Source organism: Colias philodice, chromosome 26, assembly GCF_061535455.1.
Source record: "Colias philodice isolate Cphi_HAF_F1 chromosome 26, ilColPhil1 Martin Lab GWU primary, whole genome shotgun sequence".
Lineage (NCBI taxonomy): Eukaryota > Metazoa > Arthropoda > Insecta > Lepidoptera > Pieridae > Colias > Colias philodice.
This window is the reverse complement of record NC_143111.1, coordinates 6,222,195-6,239,709: the sequence shown is the minus strand read 5'-3', so window position 1 is coordinate 6,239,709 and position 17,515 is coordinate 6,222,195. Positions and strand designations below refer to the sequence as shown.

Sequence of the window (17,515 nt, the reverse complement as noted above, 5' to 3'; positions counted from 1 at the left end):
GTTCGGGACTCGGCCACCGCCGGAGAGCTTCCACGAGGCTCTCTAGATCATCAGGCATTGTGCCCTTGTAACACCACCGGGGTATCCCGTGCCCCGGCCCTTGGTCGCGCTCACCGCCGCGTGTGTGTTTGTGTGGAGTGTGGGACTGGACGCCGTTCTTGCCCGCCGCGAGCTGGAGGACCCTGACCGCGTGGCGGCGCGTGTGTTCTGGACGCTACTCCCTCCGACGAGGTATGTGCCGTATGATCCTGTCTATCCCTCTTTGCTAAACACCACGTAGATCTCAATACAGTCCACTTTCATATCGAGAAATATATTTACGTATATTTTTTATATTGGCGCGACCAATAACCCTTGCCCACAAACTTTTTTGAGCTTATAATTATTAGCATTTATTGTTATAAGCTCTGGCCGAGACGCAATTAATTAACTCTACCATACCAATCTTTATCCCGTAATACTATTTCAATGATAATCCTATTTTTGTTGGCAATTTTCTGTAGAGCTCTACGATGATTGGAAATATACTCGATTGAAAGTATTCGACGTGAAATAAAAATGGTATAACGCTGTATTCGGTCGAGTCTGGTTGGGAATATGAAATGTATGAAATCTATAAATATATTAAAAATGCGAATTCTATGCCTGTTATGTTTGCTTGCTCGGACGGCTGTATTGTATTTGGAGATTAACTTTTATATATTTACTAGCATTCGGCCCGCGGCTTCGCCCGCTATTTCTGGAAACTTATAAATTATATTTATTAAATCCTTTCTCGAATCATCGTAGTCATATCCATTTAAAGAAACCTCATCAAAATCTGTTGCGTAATTTTAAAGATCTATAAGCACTGATGGCGGAATGTTTGTTTTATATAGTGATGATCACAGACATACATATGTCTGTGGTGATGATGGAAAAAGGGATATAAGTAGATATCACAATATCAGCGAAATAAAGCCAAAAAATGGACAGAAGGGAATACTAACAATTTTGTATGTTAAATAAGAAACTGGAAGGGTTGAAACTTGAAAGAGGAAAACGGCTATCTCCTAACAAAGTAAAGCCCCAGGCTTTGGGCTAGTGCTTGCTAAATACAAATTAGTTTAATTAAATCTTGCCCTGGCCACAAACGCTTCTACAAACCCTTTAATTAATAGAATTGTACGATATTATATTGTTTTTGTAATTCATTTTTTTCACAAATAACATTATTTTTCGCACGATTATATGTCACGGTGCATTAAGATTAAACTACAAGTTAATTCTAACACCAGATTGAGATAGTACTTTTAGTGTAAACAGGCGTTCGAAAAGATTCTATGCAATGCTCTAATATAACACTGAATTCGTGTTTCCATTCACACTAAAAGATCACGAAAGAATGCTCTTGCTCTAGCTTGACTGGCTCTATGTTCGTTTGATGTAAACAGTAAATATGCACCGTAATATGTTAAGTCTTATCAAACTTTGTGATTTAGCATAATTCTATAAAATTTCTTTCTTGTGTAATATCGTTATAATTTTATTTTCCATGTACAACAGCTGTATGTGAAGTTGATAAATAATACGGTGACGTCACACGCACTAGGCACATTTGGGATCAGGATCTATCATGCTAGAAAATACACAAACATTTTAAGGAAATAAAATCCTTTGAGAGTAATTACACGTTAAATTTTAGTCTTAAATTGTAAATTAGATGTTTATTGCAGATTACATGTTTAAAATCTATTCAATTTTCAAATGAAATGTATTCTAAAAAGTTGTAAGTCATTGTCCGCTATTTTATTTTCATAAATGATATTATTTAAAATATTGGCATGCATAAGCATTTTTCCAGAGATTCTCGATTATAAAGTTTTTATTAAAGATGATCGTGGAATTTTCTTTCGAATTTTTAATCGATTTATAAAGTTAGAATATACAGGGTGTAATCGTTAAGTGTGCACAGGCGATTATTCCGTAACTATTACAGATATCAAAAAACTGTAAGCTGATATCGAAAGTACTATGCCTAACAATAATAACTTTTTAAAAATAAAACGAGAAATATCCAAAAAAAATTACATTAAACACTCCCATATATATAGGCTTTCGATATCAGTTTAAAGTTTTTTGATATATTCTGCAATAGTTACGGAATAATCGCCTGTGCAAACTTAACGATTACACCCTGTATATTACCTTTTAAAATGATCCTTTCGATATTCTTAGTGATCCATAAAATATGTTAAAAGGTACTGCTATTGTTTTTATCTTTGTAAAAGTCATTTATGTTATCATACAACAAAAAAGAAACAGAAAAAGAAACAAATTCTTTTGATATATTATTTTCATGCATTGCGAATTGTGTCACTTGCGTGTTTTTGTTCTAGAAATTAATGAATAACAGACAGAATAGACACGGAGCTCCTTGTAAGAATATGATGTGATGGGATAAATATTATTCCTTTATGTATATAGACAGATATTAATTAAATACAATTTATTAAATTGATAACTACACGCGCATCATTTGAACCAGACCCAATTATTCCCAATATATAAATAAGGATATTTATAGACATTTTAATGATTGGTTGGTACTTATCCCAAACCCAGTTATATTTGTTGAACTGTATGATTACGAAATTGAATGCAAAGTGCTTGTATTCGAGTGAAATTTCAACTGAAAATTCATTGAATTCCTTTTATAGTGTCTGTTACATATTATTATATCAATTCGCGTCCAATTACTTCGTATTTTATTGAACAATATGTGAAACGATATTTTAATTATTTAACTTTGTTGTTGGTGGCAGAATTCTTTTTTAAATTAATTATTGGAGCTTTCGTAGATTCAATAATATTTTTTGCAATACTGCCTATGTAAATTAACATAGGTAGTATGTGCAGTTTTTTTTTTCTAGTTTATTCATACTATCTGCCGTTTATTTTGAATAAATGTTAAATTAATTATTAGGTAGATTCATAGATAATATACTACAGGTAGGTGTAAGTTTTTTGCGCTGCAAGCAATCCTAATATGTACTTCCATTTCTTGTTGCAGGTACCGCTTAGCATTCAAGGAGACGCTCTTTTGTCGAAAAATAGACCGAAGGGGTTCCAAAAACTTCGATCACTCGAGACGTGAGACAACCATGTCCAGTTTAACAAAAGTTCGTTCCAGTTTCTATGGCGAATCGCGCCAAGCGAAGGTGGACTTCGTTAAAGAAAACCACCGACCTTTCTGCATCGAAACGAAGGTAGACGAAGAAGTGATATTTTATTACTCCAACGATAATAAATCGATACCAAATGGCACAGAACTGGATCCAATAAAACTTAATAATTGAACTTTTGGCTATTTCATGATTGCGTACTTCGTCTGCCGCGAATTTGGAAGTTTCAGCGCAGTCAATTTATAATTTTTAAATAAATTATGTGTATAAGTATAAACTCTTTTAATTTTTTATTGATTTAATTTATCAATAAGTAATAAATGTGACAAGAATCAGATGTAATTTTAAGTGAATGTATCATTCTAACGGTGCATTTACATCAAACGAACATAGAGCTAGAGCATTCTTTCTTGATCTTTTAGTGTTTAAACGAAAACTCAGTGTAGTGATTCACACTAATTTTCTTTAAGATATCATGTATCTTAAAGAAAATTAGTGAAGAAACAAACAATGACATTTTAAAAATAGTCTATTTTGTTATAATATAATGTAATACGAATGATAGTATTGTGTATTTGTAATAGTTGTAATAGATTTTTGTATGAAGATCTCGTAACTATTTTAATACGATGTTGTTATATATTTAGATAAATTAAGAAATAGTTTTTATAAGTATCTTCAGAAGTGAACTATTGACCAGTTTTATTGTAAAACCATTTTTTGTTATCGAAATAATAAAGTATGGGAAAATATTGATAATATTTAATATTGTGAATAATATGAATTCAGTGAACATTACAATTTAGGTAATTATTGGAATTTAGAAATAGAAATAGAAAGCGTTTTATTTGCCACCATGTAAATAAAATTGATGTATTTTTAGATAATTATTAAGAATGGTTTTAAAATATATTATAGATAGTAGAAGTAGATATAATATGTAATATTTATTTTGGGATGATTCTTTATTTTCTGTCCATCAAATTAGTCAAAATTTAATTTACGAAATTGTTCCCAAATAAACACTTTTAAAAAGACTCACTTCTTAAATAAACACAACTATAATTAGGCATTGTAAAGTTATATTGACTTAAATATCCAGATAACATGCCTTTATATTTTTCCAAAACAAATTCCTCGTAGACGTCGTAGCCCGTAGACAATGTCAATATTTTTACACCAAAGTGCAACATCATCGCGATTTGTTCACATATTCTGGTTTTATTTAGGAACATACATACATACAAAGTTTTGCATTTAAATTATTGGTAAGAATAGGTACTTACCTATCAATTCTTAGCTTTAAACTCCAACACTTATGAGAATATTTAATAATAACAACTGTCTGAGTGTCTGGTTTTATTATCGTAAATTTTTGTCAGTTGCCATTTTGATCCTTTCATAAAGAGCATCATTTGCTTTGAGCTTTTTACTTTGTGTGTAAAGTCGATGTTCAGTTCGCAAATTCCTCTCAAGAGCCCTTTGACGACGCTAATTGCCTTCATGCTGTGAAATCTAATAATAAAAATGCATTACATATTTTATGGGAAATTACGTATTGAAATCATATTAATTGGGGATTTTTTGTTAAGCGTTTTACTAAAAAAAAATAAACGTGCCATATAAATATATTTAAGTTGGTAGAATATCATTCCGAATATAGTTCCGAAAAGCCTTCTATGTACAATGTCCTACATAGTAACTATATATTTACTATTTAGTAATCTATGGTAAGCAGTAGGTAACTACTCCTACTTGTATATAAAACCTATGATAAGTTCTAAACCATGTCTTCAGTCTTATCTTGAAGAAAATCCGTCACTTCCAGACCCTTGTAGATTTTTCAATTTTCGATATACTCTATAAAAATATTAAATGAAAGTAGTATTGTATTTTATATAGTAAAGTAAGTCTATGTTTAAAGCAAATTTTGTAAATATGATGTGTTTACGTAAAAATATGTTAAGAGGATCATGTGTGTAATTGTAAATATAATTAAAATTGATTAATTCATTGATGTTTATAAAATAAAATATCGTTAATGTCCGTACGTGTGTTTTTCTGTTCCTATCCTGTTAAATATCAAACATCTAGTAGCATTATTTAATGCTCATATAAGTATGTACATTTGTACATATATGAGTGTATCTAGTTTTTCGAATAAACTGTAGTCACTGGTTCTAGAAACATAATTTATCTAATCATGTTTGCATCTGACTAGTAGATGTATATAATATTGTATACAAAATACACCCTAATGTTACTTTAAGCCAGCCAGGTTCCCAACCAACTTTATTAATATCTTTGAAATCATCAACTATATGAAATGAAATAAAGGCATTCATCTTACGAACACAAACACATCAATCACAACAACTTTACTTTTGGCTTCAAAGTCTTTAAAAGGTAAGGCAATTTTCTTTTATAACGATTGTGCATATTAATCATCTACTTACCTCTGAAAATGTTTGATGTTTCTGTAATCAAAACCTTATAAAAGAAGACTAAATTCACCGTCACATAGGGTAAGTGCTTGCTAAAATTACTAAGTAAACGGTAAACAATTTTACGTGGAGAACAGTATTAATTTCTTGTGAAATGTGCCAAAGTTACATAAGGTCAAATTCCACAAGATTACCAGACGGAAAACAGTAGTATATGGAATAGTAAATAAAAACTCACATTATATTTTCCATTTTTTATTTCAATAATTCTTTATTTTTTCCAATCAAAAACCACAGTATTACAATATCTATAGGAAATAATATTGTAATACTGTGCAAAAACCTTGGTACCTATGTTTATTATATTAACTATGTTGTAATAGACTTTAATTTAGACTTCAAGCGCTATATATATCTACGACTTCTACGAGATAACATCTTAATTTACTATGTGGCTGGTGTACGTAATTAATTATTGCCATTTTCATCTGCATGGCTCTCTAGTTTAATCATATTTTAGGGAATATTTCAATGATACGAATTTCTTGACACGTGCTGGTTGCTCATAAATATTCATCTAATCTTCTATCCAGATGCGATTGATTAAGGGAGAAATCACATCTGTCAATTACGATGCGTATTTTATATAGATTTTTCTAGAATATGTAGGTATTATGTAGCTATCTTTTAACTAGATATAGCCTTATGACCTGAGGGCGGACTCTTTGTAAAAAGAAAAAGAAAAAAAGCTATCTTTTTAGCCGACCTTGTAAACATTGTTCTGCCGGGGCTTCCTTATCAGTTAGGGCTATAAAAATAGTTTACGACTTATTCAAAGAACTACCGAATGTACACAAAAAATTCATAAAATTCACTCAAGTCGTTTCGGAAGTTTCTAAAGATGTTACAAGAAAAGTTATCTGAAGGACATTAATACTGAAACTACCCATGACAGTATTTGAATATAAACTGGGTAATCCGTAACATTCCTGTTCAAATAAACCTACCGCGATAATTGCTTGATTTTAACAGGGTAAACTCAAGAGATTTGAACACATGTCTAATCCTCTACAAATATCGTTTTACATCAAACTTGTCAAACTTCAGTAGGTACATTTTGCATTAAAATATTTATAAGTGTAGCACCGTATCACAGATAATATAATACTATACAAGACCGTATTAACATAATCAACAGTGGTGACATACGTGAATGCGAAAGGATTCATTCAAGGGAATGTTTAGGTATTTATAATATATAAATGCATATGAGTGGATCTAATTTCCTTCGAAACTTCTGGCAGAAGCAAATGTGTCATGTGTGAACGTATTTCGATATTACAATAGCGATTGCAATCAAACTTTCTATTTGCACTTAAACCTAGCCACAGTGGTTCGTGTAACTTGATAATATGTCAGATATATGAACGAGCGAGTTGGATTATATATTTCAAAAGTTTAGTGAATCGAGATATGCCCTGGCTATTTGAAACATTCTTTTAAATATTACTTTTACTAGGTACTTCATTGAAAAAGGACTGAGTTATTTTGTCAGAGAACAGACATTATCAAACGAAACTAATAACATGAAGATCAAGAAATGTGACTAACAAATGACGCAATTCCAATTACATACCAAGGAAAATATTACACATTTTTATATATTATAGATCTTAACTTATATTTTTAAAATCATATAAGCTTTTACCCTAATCCCTTATCGGCACCTGAATCGAAAACATATTAATGTAAGTACATTAACTTATTAAAAGGGTATTTCACCCTTTTACCTAATATTAAATATTAGGGTTTAAAAGGGGCTCATTTAAGTTGATGATTTTTTCAATAATTGTACACAATCTCTTAAAACATCTGCTCTTAAAATACATAATATTAGTATAAAGGCAGCCATTTTAAATTCGTTACAATAATACTGACCCAACATATAAAACTAAGAACAAATTTTGTTAGGCCTAACTTAATTAATATAATTTATTATCGTTATCTTTCCACAAAACTGAAAACAAAAAATGAATGACCCATATTTCTATTGTTTCTAAAGTGAACATGAATGGGGACGTAGGTGTATGGAGACAGAGCGGAAAAAATTCATTTCATATTTTAATTTTTAACTCAAACTACCTTTTCATCCCTGCTTCGTCCTCCCCCGGTGGTAAATTTTATTGTTTATTGAATTTCATATTATCGACAATTCTATGGAGCTCTCTGAATCTGAAAAAAGTTCATTCACATTACATTTCATAGCAGAGTAAATAAACGCCTTAGAACATAAAAATTATCGTTGACAAAGGTTCTTAATTGGGGGCTCCATACGATAAATTTGCCCTGGGTATTCAACAGTAGTTAATTAACTGTCTACAACCAGCATATCATTCAACTGTGACGGAAATATTCAGTGAATCGTGTTAAGATTAGAGCTTTTGTTTCTACACCTGAAATTCATACAATTTATTCTTAACTAGCTTTCCGCCCGCGGCTTCGCCCGCTTTTTCTAAAACATAATAAATTATATACTAGAACCTTCCTATCAATCACTCTATCTATTTAAAAAAAACCGCATCAAAATCCGTTGCGTAGTTTTAAAGATTTAAGCATACATAGGGACATAGGGACAGAGAAAGCGACTTTGTTTTATACTATGTAGTGATGTATAATATGATGGCATAATTCAAAGATATTTTATTTAAACAATCCAAAAGAGAGTGAAAGATTTATAACGTTTAAAAAAAAGAAATATTCACGGGTGTCTAACTATGTAAGACATGCGTAAAATATTAATTTACAGTCTAGACATGCAAAAATATAAAATGTTAGTAGGAAAATGTTATAAATTGTTAGAAATGACATGTATTACTTTTTCTATGAGAATAACTTCAAATCAACTTTATTTTAGTGATCTGTGACACAGACTGTGTTAATATCTTAGAGTTAATATAAAACATTTCACATGTATCTGAGCGCTATTGCTACATTCCAATATATAAAGAAAAAGAAACAATTACATATTGCATGGCCGCTTGGATAACATACCTGTATGTATGTAACATGCCTGTATGGCAATGGTGTATGTCGTTTGCTAATTCAAGCACGTCTATTTCTTGGAGAATTTACTGCCTACACACCTGCACAAGTATATTAAAATCGCTGCAATCTATTTCCAAATGAATGGAGATAGATTATATGAATCCAGCTGCAAACTTCATAAATTTAATTACATATGCAAATGAACACCAAGTTCCAAGAATTGCAATGAGATTTCTGATAAGAATGTTAAATATTGTAGTTGAAAACCTTTAAAAAGTCGCCTTTATAAAAAAGTCACGTAAAGGGCATAAAAGATTGGGGCAATTGTTGGGTATTTTCGTAAAAAGGACAAGTATTTGACTAAATTGATTACCGATACGAAATGCTTAGGGCATTTTAACTAGACCAAACAAGCTATAACATTGTTACATTGATGATGGATAGTGATATATTCATGAGGGGAAAATAACATAACCAATAGCAAAATCTATCGTAAACGTTACCTATCTGGTTCTTTATATTTGCTGGTTTAGAATGACTGTGACAGAAATAACTTGAAGCGATCGTTAGTAGAGTGTAGACGGCTAATATCATCATAATTGAATTTAAGTGAAAAATGATACCTGACAAATTAGTGAAATTATTTCGAACTTCAGACACGGATTTTAAAGACATTTTTTGTAGGCGAAAATTAGGCTTGCAGTAGCCTCTTCTTTCAACAGTTTATTAATCACCTCTAACTATAAAGATTCATTATATTAAAAGTACCGTACAAAAATAAAAATCTAATGTATTTTTGTCACGAAATATACATTTGGTATTTTCTGTTTTTTCTCAATATGATCCTAATATCGGTTATTCGCCCATTAATGTTATCGTTCAATGAACATAAAATTCAATGAAGGTACAATCGTTATTTATTGTGTTTTCAGATCGGATAAAATTAGGAATAAATTTTTATTACGGTACCTATAAGTTATTATACTAAGGAAGTTTCCCTTGAATGAGAGCATTTTATTATTAAAACATAATAATGATTTAAGGGGCTGTTTGTTATTCATTTCCGTAGTTAATAACAAGAATTTTTTTTTTATTTCAACAAACTATTAACTAATTATTCAAATGTAAGACTGAATCTGACTTATCCTATAGATTATGTTATTTCTATAAGTGAGACGATTTTAACTATAAATGTTCTAAGCGTTCTTAGCGTTCTCTAGGTTGCGGTTTTACCTACAGTTTATAGTTTAGAGTTTTAGACCTATAGATTATGTTATTTCTATAAGTGAGACGATTTTAACTATAATGTTCTAAGCGTTCTCTAGGTTATGGTTTTACCTACAGTTTATAGTTTAGACTTCAGACAAATTCACCTATATTTATATTAGGAGCTATTAGATATATGATGACAAGACACGTGATACGCATAGTATTCGAGTAAAAGCACAGAATACTTAATACATAGTAGCTAACGCTAGAAAAGCAATATACAATTCGATAAAACTTTCTTATTCTTTTAAAATAAAACTTTTTTTGATCAGTTGAACTTTTGTAAATGAATTGTAAATAAATTATAAGTAGGTATACAATTTTATGCTGTAAAATTGTCATCTGAAAATGTTGTTTTAATTAATCATAAGCAATTCAAAGCCTGACAAACAAGACAATTTATGGAAACAGGAATGTCAAGTCTAAAACTTTTGGGACTTAGTGACGATGTGATAAGTTAACCTAGTTCAGACTGAATAGTTTTAGGGGCAGTTTATATATCTTCTATAATTTCGTCTTACACAGTTGTTTACACAGAGGATAAGAGTTATTTTGAATTTTTTTGTAAAATTATAGCTTAAATATTAATACATTGCATTATTATAATAATTGTTTGTTATGTATTCTAGGTTCGGTATCAACACCGCGGATTGGAAAGTAGAGGAGACAATTGTCCGTATTTATGCAAAATGGAACCACTCGACAAATTTCGTTTTTTACTTTTATTGAAGAATACTCATTCAAAAGTGGTCTAAATTCTTATACAAACAAGAACCACATGATTTTTACGTTGGAAACAAGGTATACTAAAAGCAGAAAGGAACCACCAGCAACAACGAATAATACCATATTAAGCAAAACCGAACCACAGCACCACGGGACTGCTTTGTTCAAACAAATAAACGATATTACTATCATGTCATTTTATACAAAACAGATCCACACCTACTTGGTACCATTATACATTACACATATTTCTATTAATAACAATTATTTTTAATACACAAAATAGAACCAGGTTTCTGTGGTATGGTTATGCGTAAAATAAATACATAATTTAATTGTAATTTTTTATTGCAAAATAAAACCACAAGCATTCGGTTCTATTATGCATAAATAAATATTGTAAAACATTCTGAAACCCATCATCGCTATATGGAACCAAATGCCTTGACTTGTTACAATGCTTCTCATCTTTAAACAACGTATTTCATTACTTAAGTGCAAAACTCCAATTTTTTAAGTAAAACGTCGAACATCTGTCAATATAGGTGACATTCAGCGAAGTAGTTCGAATACGTGACGGTGTTTTTTTCCTCCGCGAAGTAAGTTCTATTGTTTTTGTTAATTACCTTTAAAATTAAATGTGAAAATGTTTAGTAATAAATAAGCAAGCAATTGGTAAGAAAAGCATTGGAGACGAACACCGAAGATAATAATGAAGATACAACGGGTAAGTAGTTTTATTTAATGCATTTAAGTACTTATTGAATCTCAGATGCAGGTACGCTTTATCCACTTTTGATTCATTCCCGATTGTGGTGTGATTTTAAGAAGATAGTTCATTAAGTAAGTACAAGAGGAATCCTCTGTGGATTTACGTATTTTAACGACAATGTCGTTGTTCACGAAGGCGCGGCGAGTCGAATTAAGAGATCATTTTGTTACGATTCATCTGTCATTGTGAGATGAAACTACTAAAGTCTAAACCCTGTTTTAAAAATAACTGTCGATGATCTAGGTACCTACCTACTATTTTGGTAAAATACGTTTAGATTCAGATTCAGTACAGTACATTCAGCCACATCATTCAGCGCATATAATTATTTGTTTGATTTTAAAACTCGCGCGGCTACTGTTTTGACCGGAACAAGGCCCTAGCCTGCGAAATTCAAAATTTTAACAAGTTTATTTAATTTTTTGCTAGGGTTGCCACTGTTGCGCATAATTTTTAGGGTTCCGTACCCAAAGGGTAAAACGAGACCCTATTACTAAGACTCCGCTGTCCGTCTGTCTATCCCTCTGTCTCATGAACCGTGACAGTTAGATAGTCGAAATTTCATATGATGTATTTCTGATGCCGCTGTAACAACAGATACTAAAAAACAGAATAAAAAAAAGACGTGTGGTACTCGGGGACTGCCACGGTAAAGCTATTGCATAGCATGCCTTCAAGCCACACCTCCGAGCCCGTCGGAGTGGAGAGCGTGAGGTTTTTTCGTAACGGAATTTCTCGATTCGGTCCCCGCGCTCAAGGCCCGCGATAGAAGCTATGCAATAGCTTAATAAATATTTAAGAAGCTCCCATACAATAAGCCGTGATTTTTTTGGCGTTTTTATAGATAATGGTACGGAACTCTTCGTTGCGCGAGTCCGACTCGCACTTAGCCAGTTTTTTGTACATGGCGCATGTACATACAACATACTTAGTCGTCTAGTAGGGACACGGCTTTATAAGAACTAATAATATTTTGCTGTCGCCATATACCTACCTACGTATAAAAGCCACGCGGCTTTATTATTTTGATTTAAAGCTTTTTTCTATTTATTACAGAAGATAACGAAGAACCTTATACGTCGCTGCCTCTGGAGAAGCTTTTTTCACCTTCTAGCGATATTCAGTCCATATTACATCTCATTCCACAAGATGCACAGTTTTTATAACGGTCTCATTAGTGATGATGCAATAGAAGACCACATAGATGGACTAGACATGATGGATTTCGAAATCCAATTCGATGATAACGTCGAATAAACGTTCTATATAAGTATTATTTTATATATTTTATTAATTAAAGCTTTAATTACGATATTATAAATACATAGTTTCATTTATATCATTAAATCCCTGGGATGTGGTTCCTTTTTGTATAAGAGAAAACCTATCAATTGATAAATGTTAAAAGGAACCACATGCACATTTTCTTAATTATCTAGAAAGTTTAAGAATATTCAGAGCAAATTTATATACACATACTTAAATAAGTAATTTATCAATGAATTTAAATAAAATAAATTTTAATTTTACTTCATCTAACAGAGCTGCAAATGTTTTTGTAAATCCTTTGATATCTCAGAAGTGCGTTTTTGCTGGGTGGTTCCTTTTTGCTTAAATACGGACAATTTTATTTGAATGTTTATATTTTAATAAATAGGGACGTTTTTACGTAATTAAACACGATATAGAAGTCATAAAATTGGTCTAATTTGAATAAATTTCAATAACTATTGTCTTAAGATTTTTTTGCGTATTTGGCTGGTTTATTAAAAGTTTATCGTATCATCGTGAAAAATTACGATTATTTCGTTTCAATATAAGGGCATTTAATATTCACATAATTGCACATAGGTACTATTTGGAGGTTGTTTGCTTCTAGTGCCTTCATATTTATATGGTTATTTATTAGGCAATGTCCCTAATTTCTGAATTCTGATTTCTTGGTAAGTGAAGTTAATACATACCTACTTATGTTTTTATTGCCGAAGATATAAACTTTTGGATATGGAACACAGTGATATATGACTAAACTATACAGTGCGATTCACCATGAATAATATTGAACAACATCTTATTGATTACCTTATAAGCCTAGATTTTTGGTCGACTTACATAGTAAAGGAAATAATTATACGTAATATTAATGCCAAGATACAAGGATGTTTTTTGAAGTGAAACTTCTTTATCGGGGTTGGAAAAAAATTTAGTGTTACATTTTTTCGTTACGCGCCATCTTGTTTTTATCCCTACCACGCGTGATTGACGTATTTCTGTAAAGTTGCATATTGTAAATTATTTTTTGAAAAATAAGGTCATAAAGAAGTTTCACTTCTTACGTGTGTACACTAGTACACGCACACATTTTTTTTTTTCATATTATGAATGTAGGAGGTTAATCTACGAATTATTTGTATTTTATTAAAACTCCTACAAAATGATTACCTACCCATATTACATTTCTGATGAGAATGAAAAGATAGAGCATTCAATTTTGTATTAAAATATTTATTTAAATTTAATATTGAAGGACAACGGACATCTTATTCAACAGATTCAGTGTTGGAATAAGCTGTTGATAATAAATTAATCAAAGGAACTGTCAAGTTAATTGAAATATTGTTATTGTTAAATAATTAAGGTAAAATGGAAAGCAAAACACATTTCCAAGCGTCCGTTTCATCTTACAATATTTGACTCAAAGATTTACCAATTCATATTTTCTTTAAGAGGAATTAAACTTAACTCTATTTGATGTTGTTTTTGATTAGCCAGAAGGGTCCTCTAGTATAGCTGGGTTTCCCAAACAAAAGTACTTTTCCCTATCTGGTTTCCAGAATAAAGAGCCTTTTAACGTTTTAGTAATATCATGTTAAAATGCTCACTTATACAAGTCACGGAAACGAAACCTTTACAAGTGATTTTATCTCATTCTTTAATATTCAATTTAGTTTAATCAGTATTAAACGGTCATGATACAGGAAATGCTTGAAATTTGTTTGTGATGAAGGTAGAAGGATATAAATTATATTTGAAACACAGCTTAAACAACGTTTATTAATCTATACTTATAATAAATCTGTAGAGAGGCTAATTCTGTACATGAAATAAATTTAAAAAAAAACTATGAAGGGGTGATAAGGGATCGCTACTGATGCCAAAAATGCAATCAGTAAAATTTTTGTCTGTCTGTCTGTCTGTCTGTCTGTCTGTCTGTCTGTATATTCGGTATAGAAACAAAAACTACCCGACGGATTTTAACTAAATTTTGCACAATTATTCTTCATACTCCTGGGCAGGTTATAGTAAAAGAATCATGTAAATCGGTGTAGAAACACCAAAGTTATACATGAAATACGTTATAAGTCATCGCGCGTGAATACAGAATCATGCCATAAGGATTATTTTTGTGTATCAGTTGCCGCGTTCGACGCGCTGCGCGGCGGGAGCTATAAAAATTAAAAAGGCGGCGGGTCTGCACCCGTTTCGCGTTGTCACGGCATCACGTGTGAATGGCTGAACCGATTTCGATTATTCTTTTCTATTATATTCCTTGAAGTACGAGGATGGTTCTTATGTAGAGAAAACGTAAATATGTACCACGGGCGAAGCCGGGGCGGACCGCTAGTAGTATAATAAAAAAGAATGTTTCTTGGTATCGATGTTAATATAATTTATTGTCAATTTCACAGTTAATGGTTTCAAAAACTAAGAATTCAACGATCCGAATTGGTGACAGCTTCAACCTTTACAAACCTTTATTTAACCGTTAATTATTATTAATAAAGTTCCTATTTTAAATCAATAAATCGGTGCCTTAGACTTTAGATATTATCAAGACTCCAGGGATTTGTAATAAGTGAAGAAAATAAGCATTTTCCTAAAGTATTATATTATCTGTGCCCAAAGTATGCAATAACAAGCTTTCGACAGATGTTTTCAAGAATTTTATACGAGGGTCGGGGACCGGGGTCGACAACTATTCATGGAAGTGACATCCTTAAGGAATTCCACCGAATTTATATTATATTTTGATTAATTGGATTATGGAGTTTATAACGGTTTAGATATTTAGTATATAAACATAATTGAATACCTATGATAGGGATAACTATGTAGATATAAACTTATAATTAAAATATAAATAAAAAATTTAATTCATTTGTATAGCGCATCTTAAGAAACGTTAACGATAAAATCGCGATTAAAATCCGCTGAAAATAAATAGGTATCAAATTTTTAAATAATCAAAATATATGAATTCATAACCAACAAATATTCAACCAGATTTGTGTATTAAATGATTTCTCACGAATAAAAACTGTTTACCGGAATCAACGCTGCAAAAATCAAAATAAAGGATACAATTATTCAATTAGGTATTATTTATATCAAACTGTATACTAAAATTGTATGTATTTCCAAATAAATAATAGAAAGGAAAACATGTAGTATCAGCTCGTTATCTCAAAAGAAGTATCTGTGTACCTACGACAATCAAGTCTCGTGGAGATTTCAATTTCTTTACATAGATAAACACGTTTCAGTGAAACACTTTATTTGAAAAATGTACCTTAAAGTAAATAGACAGAGTATGTTTTCGCTCGTCGTATTTTTTCAGAGGCAGCGTACCTTTTTGCAGGGAATTATTTGAGCCCTTTTAAATGAAGGATGATAGCATATTATTTCATTTTATTAAATGTTGAAGAGACGCTAATAAGATATTTAGAAATGCTGACTCCCTTTTCAAGGGGTCTTCAACGTTCTTTTAAATCCTAGAAATCCTTCACTAAGTATATCTCAATTGCAATTCACAGAAATTATATATTTTACTATTGTAATATGAGCTATATTAAAGACCTTTTAAGATTATTTCTAATATTTTAAAGTTCTTTTTAATTGAATTGATCCTGCTCTATGAAACTGAAACCAGTGGGACATGAAAGACCGCTACCACGCTACTTGAAAATATATAGAGATAAGAAAATGTACTTGTAGGTAATATGTGTAAAAGTGTAATATTCATATCAGCAGAATATACAAATGAAAATGATTGAAATCTAATTTGAAACAGCTTACCCGTGGGAGCAACAAATTATCTAATCAAGGACAAAATCTTTCTATAATTATTATTAGAAACATTTTGAATTATAACAAAAAGCGATAGCTAGTATATAACATAAGATGACCTTCTTGGTTAACCTTTTGTGCAACCAAATGGAAGCGACGAGCTATCGTAGCTACATATAAACTAAATGTATTTTCCGAAGAAACTATCCTATCGAAAATTATCTTTATATTGGGTTGTGATGTTCGAGCAAACTCGTGAAATCAACAAAAATGTGAAAAGCTATAAATAAGTAGCCATGTCTGGGCCAACAAATAAGAAAAAAATTCACATTGAGGAGCCGATTGTCGTTATTAATATTGTTTACGGTTACGACTTGTAGACATTTTCTATGAGATAAGTTGTAAACAGTTCACCTCGACTACTGCTAACGACGATAATATTTTAATATGGTTTTGTAAGCCTTCATTGTGTTATATTTATGTAAAATCACTTAAAAACTTTGTAAACTGGCTAATAGGCAAAAATATAACCAAGCCATTACCCAGTTACGTAGTTCAATATGGAAGGTTGGACCGTCGTAAATTCATTTTCTAACGGGACATGGAGTAAACTAATATGTGTGCTGATAAAATTAAACGACCCGTGGAAGTAGGTATCCCTTTCAGTATTATTATTGTATTAAAAATTTCAGAGAATATCTTCTAACGATCAATGATAGGTTAATGACTCGAATTCTACCTATATCCTACCTACCTACCTAATATATTGTAATTTGCAAAATTTAACTATAGTAATAATAATTTTCGTCCTTATTATTAGAAGGCTCTACAGACTGAAGATTGTAGGTAATATAAGGTACCTAATATAAAAAATATCTACAACAGATTAATTTCCCCTTTCTTTAATTCTAAAATTTAAATCAGAAACAAAGGTGTTTAATTATATTCGAGAATAGTGTAAAGTAAAGAAAGTTATATCTAATCAAAATAAAATAATTTCGTTCGTCTTTCTCCCTTTTATTTTGCCT

At 31.1% G+C, this 17,515-nt stretch overlaps 1 protein-coding gene across 1 annotated transcript in view; it reads left to right on the top strand.

Annotated features, from left to right (window-relative positions):
* LOC149476953 (neuropeptides capa receptor-like) overlaps positions 1-3,396 on the top strand; it is a 59,968-nt gene extending 56,572 nt beyond the window's left edge. The window contains exon 7 of the mRNA XM_089711514.1: positions 3,053-3,396. Coding sequence (XP_089567640.1) covers positions 3,053-3,338 — 286 coding nt within the window. The 3' untranslated portion in view covers positions 3,339-3,396. The remainder of the gene's footprint in view (positions 1-3,052) is intronic.
* Positions 3,397-17,515: the final 14,119 nt, after the last annotated feature.